At 43.5% G+C, this 19,855-nt stretch overlaps 1 protein-coding gene across 13 annotated transcripts in view; it reads right to left on the reverse strand.

Moving 5' to 3' along the window:
* The window catches only part of OSBPL5 (oxysterol binding protein like 5), a 134,534-nt gene that overhangs the window by 45,259 nt on the left and 69,420 nt on the right, over positions 1 to 19,855 (reverse strand). For 12 of the 13 annotated variants that reach the window (XM_068944842.1, XM_009674447.2, XM_068944840.1 and 9 more), the window contains 2 exons: positions 11,823 to 11,979; positions 6,246 to 6,319 (listed from right to left, as the gene is read on the reverse strand). In XM_068944842.1, coding sequence (XP_068800943.1) covers positions 6,246 to 6,319; positions 11,823 to 11,979 — 231 coding nt within the window. Of the gene's footprint in view, positions 1 to 6,245; positions 6,320 to 11,822; positions 11,980 to 13,484; positions 13,520 to 19,855 lie in introns of all 13 variants that reach the window. The other variant, XM_068944838.1, reaches the window with a different exon arrangement.

Here is a 19,855-nt window from a genome sequence, read left to right on the forward strand (position 1 = left end):
GGGAGTATAGGGAATCTGCGTCCTTTTGGAAATAAAAAAAGGGATGGGGGCATTCTAACAAGGTAAACAATAGATATATTTTCTATATACTGCTTCTCATAACCATAAGGCTAGAAGAGGGTTAATCTACCAAAAACTTTCCCAGGCCACATCCCAGCACATATAAGGGTGGGAAAGCATTGCTCCTCCTTGTGCTCTAACCAGATCTGTCCTTTCCAGGCTGGACGAGTGGCATTGCTGGGTGATGCCTGGCTGTACTATGCACTGAGATGCACTTTCTATCCCCAGGAGGTCTCTGTCCCCTTTCATCTCCGTCACGTAGGGATCCACCGATGATGGTCAGCAGATATCACAACACCCTGTCATTTCCTGAAGGCCTTTACAAGACAACAATGCAGTGCTCCAACCATAGGGCTATTCTAATTTCAGGTCTTTCGGTGCCTTCATTTCCAAGAGGAACCAAATCACTTCTGATTGGTAAGAAATAGGCTGCGATCGACTCTGGCATGGGGGATGCCAGCCCCTCAGTGTGTTGCCCTCTTGGGCAACAGCAAGACGAATACTTTGTTTAGCACAAGCAGCTCTTGCTGCACAGGATAGACACGAACTGTGTAATGACGGACAAACAGACAGAATTATTCCAAGTCAGAAATATTTAAACAAAGTCATTCTCAAGCTGTGGTCTACAAATTAATGGCAGTGAGGGCTTACAAGTTATTCTTTTCTCTTCTTCGTATCCAAGTGAGACAAAGATGAAATCAGAAGGGAATCTGAAGGCAGAACAAAAGTAGCTGGAGTCATAAGTTTTGTTTCATAAAAGTAAAAATAGTGATCACCTGGGAGACATTTTCTTGCTCACATGTAATGTCTCTAGTATCTTTTCCACATATAATTGCTACAAACCTGTGTCACTGCAGAAATAAAACAGATGAAATAAAAGCTCTTCAAGTAGTACCAATGCTATGGAAAAGCTCAGTCTAATTTTGCAAGTGAAGTGCTTCTTAAACGTTATTGATGTCATTACTCACAGATACCTTAACAGTATTTAAACTTGGTCTTCAACTTACCATAGGCAGTCCTTTTGTAAAACAGTAGATAACAGCACATCCAAAGCACAGTAGAATCAAGGAAATGACTCCCATTGATAAACAAACTTTGGATCAGGAAAGATTATCTTACAATTAACATGCTATTTCAGAGTAAGTTGATTATTTTTCACCTCAAACTTTCTGGTTTGCAAAAAAATCCCCCTTATTTCAATGACGTTAAAAAGATATGACAAGCACCTTTACAAGGCTGAAATAGTGCAATGATGAGCACTAATTAAAAAGAACGTACAAATAAATAGCTGAAGTGACAGGAACATCTAGGGAAAATCATTGCTGAAAGTCAGACGAGCTATCCAAGCAATTCAAAATACCAAGTTATTCTACTTTTTAGTGGAATGCTTTGCCCCATTGCGTCACATTATAGCAATTAAAGAAAAAGTCACAGGCCTCATGGGATTGCTATAGGATCATTTAAGTGTGCCTTTCATGGGAAGAATGCTCTGCAAGTTTAGAATATTTAAAGAATACTTTAGGCAAAACGGAGAAGTTGCATGTGCTGAGAATGATGCTGCTTCATATGAATAATACAGCTGTACTTCGGAACAGAAATGTCCAGTAAAGCTTTGCTTTCCCTGCTAGCAAACACTAGATGTAGCTTTTGTTCCCAGGCTTAGTTTAAACAAATCAAGAAAACAAATGATGAAAAACAACTGGACTTTCTGCTTAAAAATCATGCTTTGCCAAATCATTTAATGAATCTTTTTCATTTTAGCACCTCCGTATACCCTCCCCTCCTCCCTCAGGAACACTAGAGTAAGGGGTTATGATCACCATTGACCCAAGGTGACACGATAGGACTGCTGTGGCTTACCCAAAGTCAGCAACCCTGAGACTTCGTTTGTGCAAGTGACCAATTACTATTGCCTACATCCCACCCTGTGAGGTATCTGGGAGTTTCAGGGGTTGCACGTGCCTTCCTAACTTATGGATGCTCTGTTTTTCTTATTTCTTGGTGCAACATCCCATCCCTCTGCTATGCAATTTCTCTGTGCTATTCTAGAATAAATCTCTGCTTAGCTGAAATTAGCTGCAAAACCCTCTGCAGACAATAGTGATTACCTAAAATGCTACGCATGGAATTAAAGAAACAACGTGTTGCTGGGCCTGGCTCAGGAACCAAGCATACATATGCTTATGAGAACAGAAATTATCACGGTAAATGTGTTTTCCCCAGGGCTTTGCTGTATTTATGCACCTTCAGCCTTTTGTGCTTTCTATGGGATATATTATCTTTGTTGTCTTTTCCACTGAAATGAGGGAATCTACAGTGACCCCCCCCCCCCCCCCAGCAGCATGTGTCTGTGAAAAATGACTTCTTCAGCTACTTGGCACCGTCCCGCTGAGGCTGGGACATTTTGCCACGACAGATGACTGTGGTTGCAAAAAGAAATAATTTGCTTAAATCTTGATGGGAGACAACTACCCCTAAAATAACAGCATGACGTATGGTAATTGAATGCCAGCATGGGTTCCAGCTTGGCAGCACCACCACCTGGGGTGGCCAGGCTCTCCCCTAAAGCTGTGCTTAGCATACACGAGGGGCTGGTTCACTCCTGAGCCTCACCGAGCTGATTCCTGCAGCTGCCGGAGCTGACAAGTGACTCCTCGGTTCACTGCTATGGGAAGAGCAGGAGGAGAGCTGCCCTTGCAGTTTTCAGAGCTGTGATTCACTTTTTATGATAGTCTCAAATGGCACCGTGGCTATAACTAACTTGGGTTAAAAGCATGAGAACTCAAAGGATCAGTTTGAGAGAGCACGGGCTTTGTAGCTACTCTGTTAAGTAGCAGTCAAGTGATCCTTATATATAGCAAGCAATAGACATAAACTGCTTATAACACCTTTGCAGATGAAATAAGTTTCTAGCAACCACTTAGATTGGTACGTGATTGGTAATCTGAAACACTAAAGTCCTAAATAATTCAGGCATGTGGAAAAACTCATTCATGAGGAACCAGGCAATCTCAGCTTTGCCCTTCTGTACATTATATAACCATGCACAGACTCCCATAGGGTGATAATTTTAGATTTCATTGTGGCACCAGTGTGGGACTGAAAGGAATGAAGCATCACTGAGCTCCAGCTTCAAGATTTGCCTTACTAGTCCCTTAAAATACACTTCAATTCTGTGCAGGCTCTGCATGCATATCAAGAGATCATAACAGATTTCTGGACACTAGAATAAAAAGGTAAACATTGAGCAGGAAAAGGGGAAAGAGATAATACAACACTGCAGACTGCAATAAAGGGTGCATCAAAGGATGCTAACAGTGCTGAATGAGGCACATGAGGAGAGAAAAACATCTTCTGTTACTATCAGGCATGGGGTAACTGTGCTACTTGGCTGCAGAAAGGAGCTTGAGGCTTAGAGACAGTTCAGTGATACTTTCACATCTTATTGTGAGCGCTGGACCCAGAAAACAAGGCTAAAGGGTTCTGGAAAAAAGGAGGAAACTAAAGTGAGAAACAACCTAAAATAAGTGAGCTAACTTTTTTTTTTTTTTTTTTTTGAAAAAGGAGCTGGAAGCTCAGGTACAGTGTGGTGTGCTGGCAATTAAGACAACTTCAGCCTGGGAGCCCTGCAATCTGCTCCATCGCACAGGGTGGTCATGTCCTGAGTGCGTGAGATGCAGAACTGTCCCCACGCCACCGATGAAGAAGTGAAATAGAAAAGCAATTCATCTGCCTGGGGTAATGCAGAGACCCGCAGCCAAGCTGGGAATTCAAGGTCTCCAAGCCCCAGTGCAGGATCTGACCACTCAGCCATTCGTGTTCCTAGGTGAGTAGCCGGCACATCGTGGGATAGCAGACATTGCAATGCAGGCACGCTGGTGTACAAGGGCAGGTACACCCGCTAGGGCAAATAGAGGGTAAGCATTCATGGCACGAATCTCTTTTCCTTCATGGGAAGCCTAAAAAAATCTTCCCTTTCTGCCAGAGCTGGGCTGGCTGCTTGAATTTATCCTAGCTCAGCATTACCTGGTATCACACTCAACACTGAACTATAGGGGAGAAATACTGTAGCAGCGAACTTGGCGTCTCAGTGAGGATAAACAGATTTCTCAGGTAGACGGAAACAGCATCCTTGCAGCTCAGCCATCTCACAACCTGCCGTTGGCCTGGCCAGCCTGTATCCATGCCTCCAGCATCTTTTTTTTTTTTTAATTATAACTATTTTTCTGAACCTCTTTTGCCATGTTTTCCCTGTGCTCAGCCTGAGGGATGGGCTGAAGAAATTCTCTGAAGAGTCAGGCAGATGCAGGTGCTTTTATTTTGTGGTAGCTGCAAATTTATGATTCGAAAGTACCTCTCCTGCCTCTAAAAACGAGGCCAAATTAGGCTCCAATGTTCAGCAGACTTACCCAAGGAATAATTCTGTCTCTCTTCTTTTTGCTGACTGGGTGCTTCTACCTAGTACATTCACCTTTGAATCCATTAATTAAACCCGCACACCCTACAATGTGATTTTTAAAAATTGTTTTCCCTCTTCTCTTAGTAATCTAAACATGACCCAATTAGTACACACACTTTCTTTTGGTTCAAGCTGGTGAAATCACTATTTATTTTTAAACTGAAATACTCAGAGATCCCTACTTACAGTCCTGGACACCTCATAGAAAGATTTCATTATATAATCTTCTAGCTGATTAGACATGAAAAATCCAACATTAATTGACTCTTGGTTTGCCTAAATTTGTACGGAACAAGACATGGCACACAGTAGAGACTCCCTCCTGGAGTCACTGATTCGGCAGAGGAAGACAGAAGAACAACTGCTGGGCTGCAGGAGAACAAGGCAGTGTGCAGTATGGCTTGGTGAACCGGAGCGAAGCGAGACGGACGGGCATCCAGCATAGGCCTAGCGAGCTGCAAAGTCTCCGCTGGCAGTGTCCGAATCCAGTGCCATATATCTAAGCAAACCAGTCAAACAGGGAAGAAAAACTTAGGCCTTTGAAAGACTAGGTTTTGAAACAAGCCCTGGACGCAGCTGCCTAGTCCTTTGGCTTTTCCACAGCTCTGTGTTTCTGGCCCTGCCAGGCTAAGTAAGAAGCTGGGTTCCCACAAGGAACCAAACCTGCCTGAAAGAGCAAAACCTGCCTGAAAGAGCTGGCCTGAAGCTGGCTAAGCTCCAGAAGAAGGAGAGGACTCACGAACATGAGCCGTCTTTGCACGTTCACCGCTTCTCTTGTCGCCACCTCCCTGTGCTGGCCTCCACCAGGGCATCCCTGCACAGCGGTCTGCAAGCTCCCGGTAAGCATGGCCAAACGTATTTGAAGATGCAGAGCCACCATCATGTATTATAAAAAAATCATTCGTCTCCAGCTGCTTCATTCCTGTTATATTTTCATTTAAGATGGTGCCATTTGCATTTTATAGCTTCACACTTGAATAAATTTAGTTAAAAATTTATTAACAGGCTTTGGTCCTATTTCGAGTTATCCTTCTTAAACATATTAGGGAGCCGCAGCCAAAAACCCTGTACATGAATCTCAAAGCCAGATCTAGATTAAAATGTTGATTCCATCTCTGCAGGAAATCAAATCCAGGCACTCTGTAACTCTAGATTTACAGCCAGGTTTTGAACACCCAGATCCAGTCTTTAGAGTTTCACTTCTCCATAATAAGCTGGATGGAAAAGGGGGTTCAGGAACGTTTGCTTAGTTTGCATTCCTTTCCTGCTGCACTGATTCCCAGAGCTCTCCCCCCAGATCTGGGCTCAGGTTTTTGGATGATAATGCAATACATAAATATTAAATAAAGCTTTCTCTTCCAAAACAATTAAGCTCTACAACTGCCTTGCTGATCAGAAACAGCAGGAGACACCCCTGCTGACAAAATCAACTCTACAACCGTAATTGTTTGCACCTAACAGCATGGCCACAGCAGACCCAGATAAACAGGGCTCTGCTGCAGTAAATGCTATCAAGATCAAGGAAAGCATGGACTTGTCCATGCCATCCCAGCCACCCAGCACTCTCGTTTTCCTTCTCTCAAAACATGCACACAGTTCTCACAGGAACAGAGGGAAATGTTTTCCTCAATGACTTGAAAGAAAAAAAGGGAGTAAGAACTGATTAACAAGTTGGCCTGAGAAGAAATGAAAGCACAAGCAGGGTCACATCCCTCTCCTCCAGTACCTTACTGATGGAGTTTGGTGTCGGTGGTGTCTCATCCTTCAGCGCTGACGGGCTGTTCCCTTCCACGTCCTTCCCTGAAACAAAGCAGCACAATTCAGAAATGGAGGATTTCTGTGGAAAATCACAGCCAAATCACAGCCATAGGAGAGACCCTGCTAACAGAAAGCAAGAGCAGGTGTCATGAACACCACCAGGCACATGGAGACCACGCACAGACCTCAGAGAGCTTGAAATAACCTAGGTCCACATGCTCGGGCTATGCAATAAGTACTGCTTAAACCTGATGTCTGAAAACACTATGGTAAACTGGAACAGGTTACCCAGAGAGGTTGTGGAGCCTCCTTCCCTGAAGATATTCAAAACCCGCCTGGACGCGATCCTGGGAAATATGCTCTAGAGGACCCTGCTTGAGCAGGGGGGTTGGACTAGATGATCTCCAGAGGTCCCTTCCAAACTCAACCATTCTGTGATTCTGTAAAACCAATGTGATGGTGGCAGAGTCCTGCATGTAAAGGCTAGAAAACACCAGAAATCCAGATGCTTATGCATCCTTAACAGCGCCCTCATGCGTCTGCGTTATGAAGCAATCTTTATTAACATTATCATAGTCTGTTTTTTTCTTACACATGCCATGCCTCATTCAGAGCAAATAATTGATGATATTCAGTTAATAAGAAGCTATTCAATACGTCAGCCTCCTTGGTCAGTATCTGGCAACTATACAGAGATGCACTTGATAGCATGCTTTGTTTGACAAATAATAGCCATGATCATGAAACGTTACAGAAGACGGAACTCCACCTAGACATAACTAAGAAAAAACACTGCAGATCAATGTCTTCTGACCAAATTATTTGTTACAATAAGAAACAATTTCAGTTAATACGTAGCTTTTGTGAAAACCATGACATTCTCCAAACGCTGTAGGGAGTTGTATTTTCCACTGCCTAAATATACTAAACTGTCAGTACATTATACACATTATATACTAGTATTAGCATACTTAGTCCTGGTCCAAGCAACAAAATGAAACGACAAATGTTGTTGTTTCGGCATACTGTAATCACACCCTTACAGTAAAAGAAAGCACAAAGCTTCTATTAAAAAAAGCCAAAAAATAGCACCTGATTAGACTAGCTTTTTAGTGCCAAGACAGTCATTGTTATCCAATTGTAACGTAGCTTTCCTTTCAAAATTGTTAGGAATTAGAGATTCAATACTGGCTGCGGTAAAGAACCACCAAGACAGTGGAATACAAACCATTCGCAGCACACTGCAAACATAGGAACTGCAAGAAGTGCGTTTAAAACTTTGTGTGGGCAAGTCTGGGAAACAACGCAAAATACAAAACCAGCAAGGGAAACCCTGGCTCTCCCAAAGTCAGTAGGAGTTGCCACAGACACGTCAGAAGCCGCAGCATCTCCTGCAGCCTTCAACGGAGCCACTGAAGAAGCCAAGCACCACGAGAAAAGCTAGTGGCAGAAGCTCACTGAAAAATAAGCATGCTCATAGTCTCATTCTGCACTTCCACCATGAAGGACAACAAGCTGACACTGAAGGCAACTACCTCCAAGTGTAAGTGCAGAGGGCACCATGTGCATCGCCCAGATGGGGAGCTGAGACAGAGGCAGGTAGAGGAGTAGAGGAGTCACACGGTCACGTAGGAGGGCGGCCCAAGAACTGGGGACCTGGATCTCAGCCTAGTTTCTCACCTATCACTCCTCCCCTTAAAACACCAGTCTCCAGCGAAAGCACTCAGAAACCTGATGTTCTCAGGCAGGTTGGCTAGGGGAAATTCCCAAGAGGCTGGATATTTGCCTGCCCCAGTGTGCCACTGTGACAAGCGCGATGGCCGTAAGAACTGCTGTGCACAGATTAGGACCTACATTTCGATTCCTTTTCCTTCTCCAATGGCGCTTTCCTCTCTACAGCCTCCGTTCTCCCAGATGGAGGCAGAAGCCGTTGGAAAAAACTCACAAAGCCATGTAGTTCTTGCACTTGTTTCCCATAAAGAGTTTTCCTCCGTGCACGTATGGGAAAGTAACATATGGTTTAAAAGTTCAAGCAAAGTTAATGGGAGTCAGCTGCTGCCTGCTCGGAGGGAAAGACATCTATTAGCATAACAGAATTCACATCCATTCTTTATTATGTCTCATTTCTAAAAGAAGGCTTCACTCCAAGCTGATATCCATACCAAAAGCCTGGACATTAGAGATTTTTGCCTTCTTTCAGTCATACAGCTGAAAGCATTTGCACCTAAACAATAGGATTGTAGGTGTTTCTGAGGTTCTGGACCATCCCTCTCTCAGGGTATTATGCCTATAAGAATAGGCACATAGAGCTGTTCACTCCTATACACATTGTTTACAAAGATTCATAAAACACTTTTATGGAGCAGCATAAACTAGTTCCTTATGTCAAACACACTAAGCATATTGGCACTTACAAAGGAAAGGCTGCTTTTTGGAGCTGAGCCGTCTTAGCTGTCACAAGCAGACTCGTAGCCTTGCAGAGGGGAAGCGCCAGTCCTCATTTGGAAAGCCAGCGGCACTGAACCCCTTCTCCGCGAGTTGCTCGCACAACCATGCACATAATTAAGTGCATCAAAGGCCCAAAAGAGCCAGTCCCACCCAGAGCACAAGATACATAGCCACCTTGAGAAAATAAATAGGAAACCACATAAAAACATAAAAGGAGCTAAATATTAACTTGGCTATAGAAGCAGAAATTCTTATCTTCCTGACCAAGGAAACATAATAACCCACACCAGAAACAGAGCTGAAGCGCTCAACTTAAAGGGCTGGCTACTAATACGGCTTGCTAGAAAGAGTCCTGCACAAGGTAGCCCAGAAGTATTGTGCCAAGTAAGGGGCAGGATTTCAGGAAGGGGATCGATCAATGGTGCGTATGGAAAGGGGCTTCAACACATCATGAAGAAAACTTCCCACACTCCAGTCTGGGGGTTGTACAGCTAAATCACTGATACCTTCTTTTATCCTATTATATCCAGATCCTTTTCAGAACAGTAACTATTTCCTTCATTTGGTTTTCTGCTGTGTATCAGTCCTGCAAGGTGCATTTTCCTTTCCTCTTTATAAAGAATTGTTGTAAAGAATAACACAGCAAGCACGACTGATTAATAGTAAGCAACATCACCGGGTTATTGAAGGATTAACTATTAGCTCCATACAGCATGAGCAATTATTTTATAGACTTTTTGATAAAGTATCTGGACAACTACAAGAGAAAAATGCAGGCTTTGATGCATGGCAAAACTATTGGGAATAAAACCTTCCCCAATTCCATGAATGTTACTGCAGTAAACATCAGCTACATGGTGTACATCAGACCGAAATTTAGTTCCATGCATCTATCACAGTGAAATTCCCATATTTATTAAAGTGCTTCTTTTAAAATGCAAATAGGCTAATCTAAATTTTTATTTAAAGACACCGTGAGATTTTACAGTCTAGTCAACCAAAAAAAAAATCCCTAGAAGTTCTTTTAGCTACTCCTCCAATAAATTTCTGCAGTCTTGCAAGCATCCTACCCACTGAAAGCAAGAGAAAAGAGTTTCTTTCCCCTCATCACTATATGGAAAAAAAGACACGGGCAAGGGGCATGAATTAATGTCTCTCTGGTTTGTAAACTATCTAGAAAGAGAAAACATGTCTTCCTCAAACTCCTTTTAGTTACCATATAAAAAAAGACAGAGGAAAGTAGTCAATCCCTGTGGGCTCATGAACAAAGTCTGCCGGGGCTGGGGAGCAAAGCACAGACCAGCGGAGAAATCTCAAGAACTAAAAGCTCATGGAAAACGAGAAAAGCGGGGACACAGAAAGACTGGATGCAGCTTTGGGATGCAGACCCACAGCTTACCCATTGCATCCTTCACAAGGAATGGAGGTGTGAGGGAAACAAGAGAAGCTCAGAGGAAAACAGGACAGGGGAAGCAAAGGAGCAAGAAGAACAGTAAACCATGGGAAATAGTAACAGAACATGAACAATGACAGCTACTGCTTACAGGAAACCTGAGGCAAACAAGAAGATGAGGCAGCACGGTAGAGAAAGGAAAGAAATGAAAGGAAGAAAATTCAGACTTTTTCTGGGAGGTTACAGCACTGAAATACCTGTCTGATGAAACCAATACCTTGCTTAGCAGTGAAAATGCGGGTAAGAATTCAAGCATGGGCAAAGCCTAAGCTATGGCTCTCCATCTCCCCAAAACAAGGAAAAGTGGTAATAATCTGAAAATCCTGCAGGCCCCTCAGCTCCCAAGAAACAGCTCTTTACTTACTAGGTGTCTGTACAGACTGTGTTATTGGCAGCTAGCTTTTCAGAAGTGCCCACAGGTTTAAGCAGTGTGAGATTTTGGGTGTCCCGTTTAAGTTGTCTTTGGTTTGACGATGAAAAGGTTGTTGAGGCTTCCAGTGATCTTGGCCACAGCCAGGACTATTCAGCACTGCTGAAAGTAGGTTCCTCATTGCCTTGAAGCAGGGACTGGCAAATAGAAATACCTGCAGAGTCAGAGGCCCTTGAAATCTTTCACTGAAAGATGATTAGCTCCTGAAACCCAAACGTGGCTTTGGTAGACACCTGCAAAGCCTGGAGAGCCTGCCAAATGCTAGGCGCAGATGAACACTGAAGGCTTTTGACAGATGCTGTGTTCTTCCTCTATCTCTCAGCACTTCAAGACCTCACCAAGGTGCTGTGAAGTTTGATTATTTAACATTGATATGGCAACCACAAATGACAGCTCTGCAAACTTGCGATGGCTCCCTCAACTAAGCCCGAGGCACTTGTTTACAGACCGGAGCTGAAGTCTTGTTCGCAGACTGCAATCAAGGGAAGAGATTCAACTGTCTGTTTATTGTGAGCGACAAACACCGAAACAATAAAATGAGCTCCATTTCCTCTAGATTGGATGCTATTTAACAGATTCAAAGCCAAAAAAACTTAAAGAGAGCTCTTCAAGCCAGCCTGCAGTTCGCTGCAAACTGACAACAGTACTGGGAAAAGCGCTTGTAGATGTTTACAGACCATTAATCACAGAAAGTCTGCTCTTGTAATGTTTATCCTGGACTCTGGACCTGAATGGGGAAAGCTGCTGTTAAAAAGTATGAAAAGCATCCCAGGCAACAGCTTAAAAGAACATGACATTTTGGGCAGAACACATCAAGTGCCTCAAAGTGGAAGTGCCCCAAAACACTAATCGTCTCTGAAACACAAGGCCATGCAGTGTTTAAAGGGTTTTAAACCCCCAACTCTGATGCCCTCAGTTATCGCTTAGCACTGTAGCGGTAGAAGACAGCACTGGGTAAGCAGCACCAAGTGGCTGGCACCCGGTGATATTTGTGTTGCAGCAACAGCTTCTCTCTCACTTCCACGTTAACTCATTTTCTCTTTGTTTCCTGGCCAAAAAAAACCAACAACAAAAATAAAACAAAAACAAAAAACCCCACACCCCTATTTGCAGTCAAGCACCTGAGGGTCTGCACCAAGTTTCGGGCATGTGAGACAGGCAGTACAACTGCAACAAGAAACGAGAAACTTGGCACTGGCACAGCGGAAACCCACCTGGGCTGAGCGGGTAGATGTCGTTGTCGGCCCCGAAGAAGAGGTTGCGCGTCAGCTTGCGAGGATCGACCTTCTGAGGGGTCGACGAGGCCGGGCAGAGGGAGAACCTGCGGCGAAGAAAGTTCTCCTCCTTCATGGCATGAGCTGTGGGGGTTTTCTAAAAAGGAAAGAGAAAAATAGCAGTTCATTTTGAGACACAGGAAATCAAGGTTTCACACCCAGATGACTCTGCTGCTTCGAAGCTGCCTCATCCTAAATAGCGTGCCAGATTTTTTTATAGCGTGCCAGAAGGCTATTCGGTGGGAGGGGGGAATAAAAAGTTGTATTAGTTTGAAGCTATTATTACTGATCTGCTGACTCCCAGTCTTTGCAAACTGCAGGGAAGGAGGACACTGCTCCTCAGTGAATCCCACTGCTATAACATCCTCTTCTCTACAAAGGTGTGTCTACAATAGCTACTTACTGGGCCTATCCAGTGTACAGCAGCTAAGATTCATTTTTTTGTTTCTTTTTAAGGTTTTGTGGTCTCTTTCATAAATGTAACACCACTGGTGTCGGCAGGGTTACGCTATCTCCACCAAGACTCAGTCTGAGCTGCCCAGAGGAAGACCAGTTGCCAGGAACAGAGAGCAGCAAGCAGGGATCTGCAGGGCAGTAGGACAGAAAAGCCTGTGCCACTCCTGGCTTTATTTCCCTAGAGAGCATGTACAAGTAAGTCATTTTAATCTTCTTTAAAATGACAGATCAGCCTCACGATTTGATCAATAAGACAAGCCTTAAAGAACAGCATGGGTCTCCCCGAAAGGCTCCCTACCCCCCTGCACGTGAGCCTGGTGGTACTGTGCTATTTACCACCACTTGGCTAAGGCATTATATTACCCTGACTGAAATTAAAGATGTCTTTTTTTAATCTTTCATTTCTTTTATAAACGGCGTTATAGACCACAAGGCCTGCTCCCTCTACCCAGGAGAGGGACAAGCATGCAACGAGCATGTCCCCATGCGAGGGACTCCCCTCCCATATTTTATTTGGGTTATCATAATTATATTTCTTATCATACAAAATTATTATAATAAAAATATTATGACATATAATTTTCTCCCCTACAGAGGTGATATATAGTTCTCCATTCCTCTCCCTCCCTGGAGGGTTATCAGCCCTTTGTGCAAACGGTCCCAGCCTATTCCCACTAAACTGAGCTGGGTTGACAAAATCACGTTAAACAGCAGCTCTTTCTGAACCTGGGAAGGGCTCGCCTGCAGGTGCAAGGGCTCGTCACAGCCAACAAGGGCTGGCCACCAGGGCTGGCCTGGAAACAGCCACCTCCACAGGCAGTATCATGGCTGCATGAGGCAAGCGTGATCCGCACCGGCCCCATGGAGGGAGGATGAGTCCAGGCCCGTGTGGTGTTTTGAGGGCATCTCTAAAAACATGATGTGTTATCACTCCCACCCCCAGCGATGTGGGTGTAAGACACTAACAAGTCATTGTTAGTCACACAACATTTCACCACCACCAGTCTGTAGGACTCATGATGCAACTGCCCAGTGAAACCCCCTGCAATCAGGCGTTGGGGCTCCTAAAGTCCCTGCATTCACATTGCCACCAACAGCATCCCCAGAGCAACTTACTTTCCTAATGTATGGCAATGTAAATAGTACCTTTGCAAAAAAGGGGTTGTTTTGACTGCAGAGAGCTGCGCGGGGACAAGAAAGGAAAGAGAAAAATTAAAATTAAAGTCAACGTAAAAAAAAGAAAAGAAGAGAAAAATGCAGCTAGTTACATGTCACAAAGTAAAATACTCAAAAATAATCTTGGGTCTAAATAGCTGGTTTAGGAACGTTAACAGTGAGCTATTTTCTGTCCTTGTTCCCAGAAAGGCCAGTGCAGCTCTCCCTCTCTGAAAGTGCCCTTGAGCAGTTCCAAGCAAAGGCAGACCGGAGGGACCTGCTCCCCAGATAGCACGAAGCCACTCAGAGTCCCAGGTCTGGCCAGTAGAAAGCCAGCTAGGGACCCAGCCACCAACACTAGCTCTTCTGTCCATCCTGCTCTCATGGTGGAGATCCTTCTTGACACAGGGATAAAAAAAGCTGCATTCAGCATCATTTTGCCTTATTAATAACACAAGATACCAGCTGAGAACTGCCATCAGCTCACATGGATGTTAGTGGCAAAGCTGCTACAGGCACCAGAGCAAGAGCAGGTTGCCCGGCCAGTTGGATGCACTGGACTCCAACTCCTTTCAACTGCTGCTATAGGTATTATGCAGGGAGACCAACACTTTACCATTCCCCTCACCCATAATTTTACACCATTCAGCCACAGGATAATTGACAGAATTATTATGCTAATGCTCTCTCCTTCCCATGCTTATTTAAGCCACTAACTTGACAGCAAGAAATCTTGCTGTCCTGTTCAACTATGAACAGCCAGTGGGTGATCACAAAAGGACTTTTCCTCAAGCCCCTGATTTGCTCTGGCTCTTCTCTTATGGATCTCATTATAAACCTACAGCAGCAGCTCATGTCTTTTTGATCACAAAGCTCAATTGTAGCGATTTTCCCTGAAATTGGTTCTTTGCAGCTGAACGTCTCCAGTGGCCAAAGCTCATTGAGATGCAGGAGCCACAGGTCTGCCCGCTACATGCCTGCACATGGCCCTACACACGTGCCACGTCATTGTCATCCCAGTCTATTTTCTAACAGTGCCTGACATGTCTCCATAAACCAGCTGGAGCAATGCCCTTATGAAAAGAGCTCCCTCCTAGGGCTGAGCCTCACCCAACAGGCTGTTTTACTGTCCATGCTTTTGTGGGCTTCGCTTCTGCTAAAAGTGGGCTAGACGGTGTATGTACAGCTCAATTTACTTATCCTTTATTTGGGGTAAAAGAGGAGACACATGTTGGCCTGCTGGTTCTTTCCCTGAGATCACCCAATCTTAGACTCCCCTGACATTTTTTCAGAGAAAGGCTGAGATTGGCAAGATTTTACTTTGTTACGCAGAAAGTGCAGCACAAAATGGTATGAAAGGACTTTTTAGTATTTCAGGGTTTCTGTACATCAGACACTTTCATCTTTGGTGGGAGAAAATGCAGTTCACATTATTAGGCTTCCACAAAAACATCTGAAATATTTGGTTTGGTTTCCTAAAGATGCCAGTCTGTCCAGGCATGCATCTATGTCTATCATATTTCATCCTCCTCCACCTCCCAGTGCCTTTTGTACCACTGGCAAAAGTCAAGGAAGTTTATAGATCTGTATCTATAGGGATAGACAACTTGAAGTTTCAGTTACACTGGAACGCTTTAGATGCCCAAATTATCCAGCCCCAGTCCAAAATCATCTGTTTGAGATGGGAGGGGGCACACGCAACAGGTGCCAATAGTAGAGCCTAGTGCTATGTTGACTTTTATACCATTAATGCATGATTATCTAGAAAACATACAAAAAAATCAAGAAAGAAGCCACCTCAGAAGATACACTTCTAGACATAGGCACTTTTGGGCCTGGTCTCAAATCTTGCATGGCTGATTTGGGGACAATGTTGTTCTGAAACTCAAATGTACTTCTAAATCAGTATGTTGGAGGTTACTTCAGGACATGGCAGATGCTTCACAGAAGCCAGTTCTGTGGGGGCTCGAGGAAGACCGAGATGGCAAGAAGCAAAATTGGGTAAGAATTCCAGAAGGCCAAAAAGGAAACTTGCCGTGATATAACCAAACCACTTGCGTAACACAGGGCAGCAAATTTCACCCACTACTCCTGCCTCCAATCCAAATCTGGCAGATGAGATGAGAATTTGTCTAAGACAGACATCACGTCTTGATTTTGATACGCCAAGTGATAGTTTTCTAAGAGAGCTTGTGGATTCTAAGATGTAGATTTTTAGCAATGAGGTTACCTCTTGCATGAAGGAATCTGGTTAAGTGTTTTTATGTTTTAATATATTAAAGATCGCTTTACTGAAGCATGCTGCTCAGGTAATTTCTGGCCTTCCACTGTGTGGTCTTGACTATAAAAATGAAGGAAAGGTAATACAGACAGTATTGACAGAGCCACTAAACAGAGTATTTTTCAAGATCGCCCCTTGTGCGTTGACAGCTCTTTAAGCAGTAACGTACTATTAAGCAGAGGCTGTTCGCCAGGGCTTAGAGAGGAATAAATAATTCAGTAGCAAGAAATAAACTTCTTGCTAACCTTGTCTCTGTGACTACTTTATCTTTTTAAAAAAGAAAAATGTAGCAGACCGAGTCCGACTCAAGCCATCATGAAACACAAGGCCTTGGAAGTGAGGGACTTAACAGGGTGCAAGTACCTAACGGTGACTTCTGCTCACAGCCAGCTTCAGTAATAGCTAACCAAATTGAAATCTGGCAAGAAGAGTAGTTTGCTTCCCCCCTCGAAAACCTCATAGCTGCTGTTTTGGCAGATGGGAGCTGCCAGCACTCTCCACTTCTGACGCTGGACCCATCTGGGGTGAAGGCAATGACTAGTACCTTTATAGCTGAGATATGCTGCTCCAGGGATGCCTTTCAGCGTGGCTTCTTTGCATTTTGAGCCTTCTGTGCTTGCTGGGAAGACATTTTTTAGCATCAGACCCAAGGCTTTGGAGGGTGAAATTTTCCCGGGTCCATCTTTAAATTTTCTAGGTTCTTGACATATAATTACCACCCAGCTAAACACTGTATGGGCATTATGCTGCCGCTACCCTCTACAAACTGGTGGGTAGACTGGTTTGCTTACTGTCCTTTCCAGCATTTTCAAATAGACTGGAAATATGCACATCTCTATAAATAGTTCATTAAAGGTTCGGGAGAGCCAAGAAGGCTGTGTTAGTTAAAGGAGGCTCTTAATTTATTCAAGGCTTGTCCCAAACAATCTTCTCTTTTTCTAGTCGTTAAATATTTCCCAGAAATCAAATTAAACCATATTTTGTATTCACAATAGTAATTCACTCTAGAATCTGCTTCAATAGGGAAAATTAAATCTAAAGATACCGACGTTTCCTGATTCAATTAACCCTGAGGAGCTAAAATTCTCATGAATGAAAAGAGAAGGCAAATTGTTAGCAGATCCATTTACAGCTATTACTGCCCCAACTATTCACAAGGAAAAACGGCAGCATCTATCTTTCACAAGGGTAAATTATTAGTAAATCACCAGTGCACCACTGAACATCAGCTAACAAACTAGCAGGCAATTCAGGAAAATTTGTTTTCGGAAGCTTTTCTTAAAGCATCTATTTATAAGACAGGTAACTGGACAACCAACCCCCTACTCACAGTTAAATAAAATCTGATACAGTGAAAAGTGCCCCTGCAGGCAATTTTTCTTTAAGTAACCCATGTTTTTGGTTAGGGATGTGGCAAAACGCACATATTACAGCCTACACCAAACGTTTGAGCCGTCACGCTCTTTGTTGGAACCTGAAAAAGTGAAGTTATTCACTCAGCTTTGCAACAGGTCCAGAGTAGGGAATAAATAAGGCGGGTTATTGAAGAACACAGAACTGCAATCATGGAACAAAGCTGCAAAAAGACAAAGTCACCAACTGCACTATTAAAATAATATGCAACAGCAAGGATTTTTCTCAGCTCCTTCAGCAAGCTCAGGGGGCAGGCTAGCGAGTCCCTGCAGCACATCATCGGCACTTGCATGCACAGTCTTCTCAGTAGATTCACAACTGATCTTCCTCTGTGATGAGCAAAGACCACAGACAGCACAACTGAAGGCAAACTAGGAGTCGAATGCCTTCATTGAGATAAAAAACTATCCTAGGTTACTAGTTTTGGGAAACCCTATTTGACTGTGGGTTAAGAGAGCTGACAGTAGGAGCACAAACTGCAAAGCATTCTTATTTGATGTATAGGAAAGCCTCATCTTACTAATCAGCTATGGTTTGGACAAACATCTCCTGCGAGCAAATACCAGCTCAGCACTGAAATCACGTTGTGTTTAGGAGAGGGAACACCACGCTTACAGCTTAGAAATGGGTTTTGTGTACTGCGATAAGTACTAAATACACAGTCCTCATGTGTTTTGTCTTCAAATACTTGCAGTTTACTCTGTAAACATTATGCTAGAGTTTTGCTCAGAGCAAGAATATCAATGAGTGGGTCACTGAAATGAACGCTTAATAATTTTTACACCCATTTCCTCTGACCTTTAAACTGTAAACTGATTGTTATGCAGGAAGCTATTAATTTAACAAGTGATATTACATTTTCCACTAGCACTGAGGGGCCTCTCCTGACTTAGCAACTTCCCTGGTCTTTCCCCTTGCTAACTGCACAGATCATACCTCCCTTGCTGTAATTACAACTAATACATCCGCTTTAATTATTGCCCTGGTAACGGTACGCAGATGCAGAATTCAATGTTTTACCCATATCACCAGAGAGATGAGAGTCCCCAGCACTCAGTAAAAGATGGCAGCAAAGAGCTTTCCTACAGACCTTTGTCTTACACTCCTTGCTTTACTTGCGGTAAATCACACTTTGCATTATCTCTTTCAGACCCTGATTCCTGAAAGCATCTCTACTAGTTAAACATCATGCTCAGGTGGTTTCTCAAGGCACTCATCTGTGCAGGAAGGTAAGGTGCTTTCTTGGCATCTTCTTCAGTCCTTTCATCCTATGGGCTAATACATTTGTCTGAGGGTAACCAAGAAGTAAGTGACAGCTGTTCAGCATACTGCAAGGATTTGAATGCTTATCCATCTTACTGAATTTTAAACTAAAGTCTACCGTTATTTGTTACTGATATAGGTAGTTGGCAGTCTTTTAGACAAGGAAAAAAAGAAATCAAAACACGGTTTAACAAAGACTGCTTGCCCTCCAAAATGAAACGCACCACTAAGCGCATGTGCAACGTATAGAAAGAAACATGTCCTCCCTTGCTCCCCCAATGCCGTTTTCATACCATGCACTAGCCCAGACGCTCCAAACACCTGCTTTGAAACAAGCCCAGGAGCTAGACCTCTGCCTCCAAATTTCTGCTTGTCTAGAATATTTGTGAACTTCAAACTAAAGCTTCAGTTAAATGACACAATGATTTGCATAGATATCAAGACTGATTCTTGCCAATGAATTTAGGAGGAAGTCCAGAGGCTGCTGGCGATACACTTACATAGAAATTAAGGTATAAATGCCACTCATGCACATATACCTAGCTTAGCTTTGACCTAGCTAGCTTGAGTATGGCTAGCAGGCCAACCCCCAGCCCTGAGCAAAAGGCAACACTCCCTTGACTTCAGTAGGTGCAAAGTACCAAAAAAAATAAAGTGATCCCAAGCGTTAAAAGCTAGTTAAACAAACAAGCCCTTGGCTATGAATTTCAGAACCAATAATATCAAGCCCAAAGGCAAAGGCATTGGACGTATGACTAAAAAATCGTCCACTTGAAAAGCCAATATGAAGTGTTCTGATTCCTTTTTATGGCTGCTATTAATATTGATCGCCCATCCACCAGGGAATTTTGTTTGAGACGCACTGTAAATACATCTCCGAGCCTTATCGTTTCAGTGAGTCTCTGATTCCTGTGAACAGCATTAATGAGCTGTACAGATGTAAACTGCATCCACCTTCAATATATTAACCTTCCCAATAACTATCCATAACTCAGCGTACATACTGACTGGGGAACACTTCTCTCTGTGCCCCTCACTTTTTACATGCCCTGTCAGTAATATCATCCAATGACTTCCAACATAATCCTTTCCACCAGCAGCTGATTACCTAAGAACAAAGCTTTTTAATGAACCAATTTTTCTATCGGCATCTCAGAGGCTGGAGACCCCAGATAGAGAAAGTGGTGAAATTGATATGGTCCCATGTGTGGCAGCACCCACCGCCACCGGTGGCCCCAATGGAAATACGATTCCAGGTACGTGAAAGCATAAATAAGGAATTAATGAAGTTGCTTTAGCTAAGACTCGCTGATATTAAAACCCACGAACACACTGCTTTGGGCAGGTGTGAGGTTACGCGGTTCTCAAGCAGCCTACATCTTCAAGGTCATTTTTTGGTCTTGAT

Source organism: Struthio camelus, chromosome 5 (genome assembly GCF_040807025.1).
Source record: "Struthio camelus isolate bStrCam1 chromosome 5, bStrCam1.hap1, whole genome shotgun sequence".
NCBI classification, from domain to species: Eukaryota; Metazoa; Chordata; class Aves; order Struthioniformes; family Struthionidae; genus Struthio; species Struthio camelus.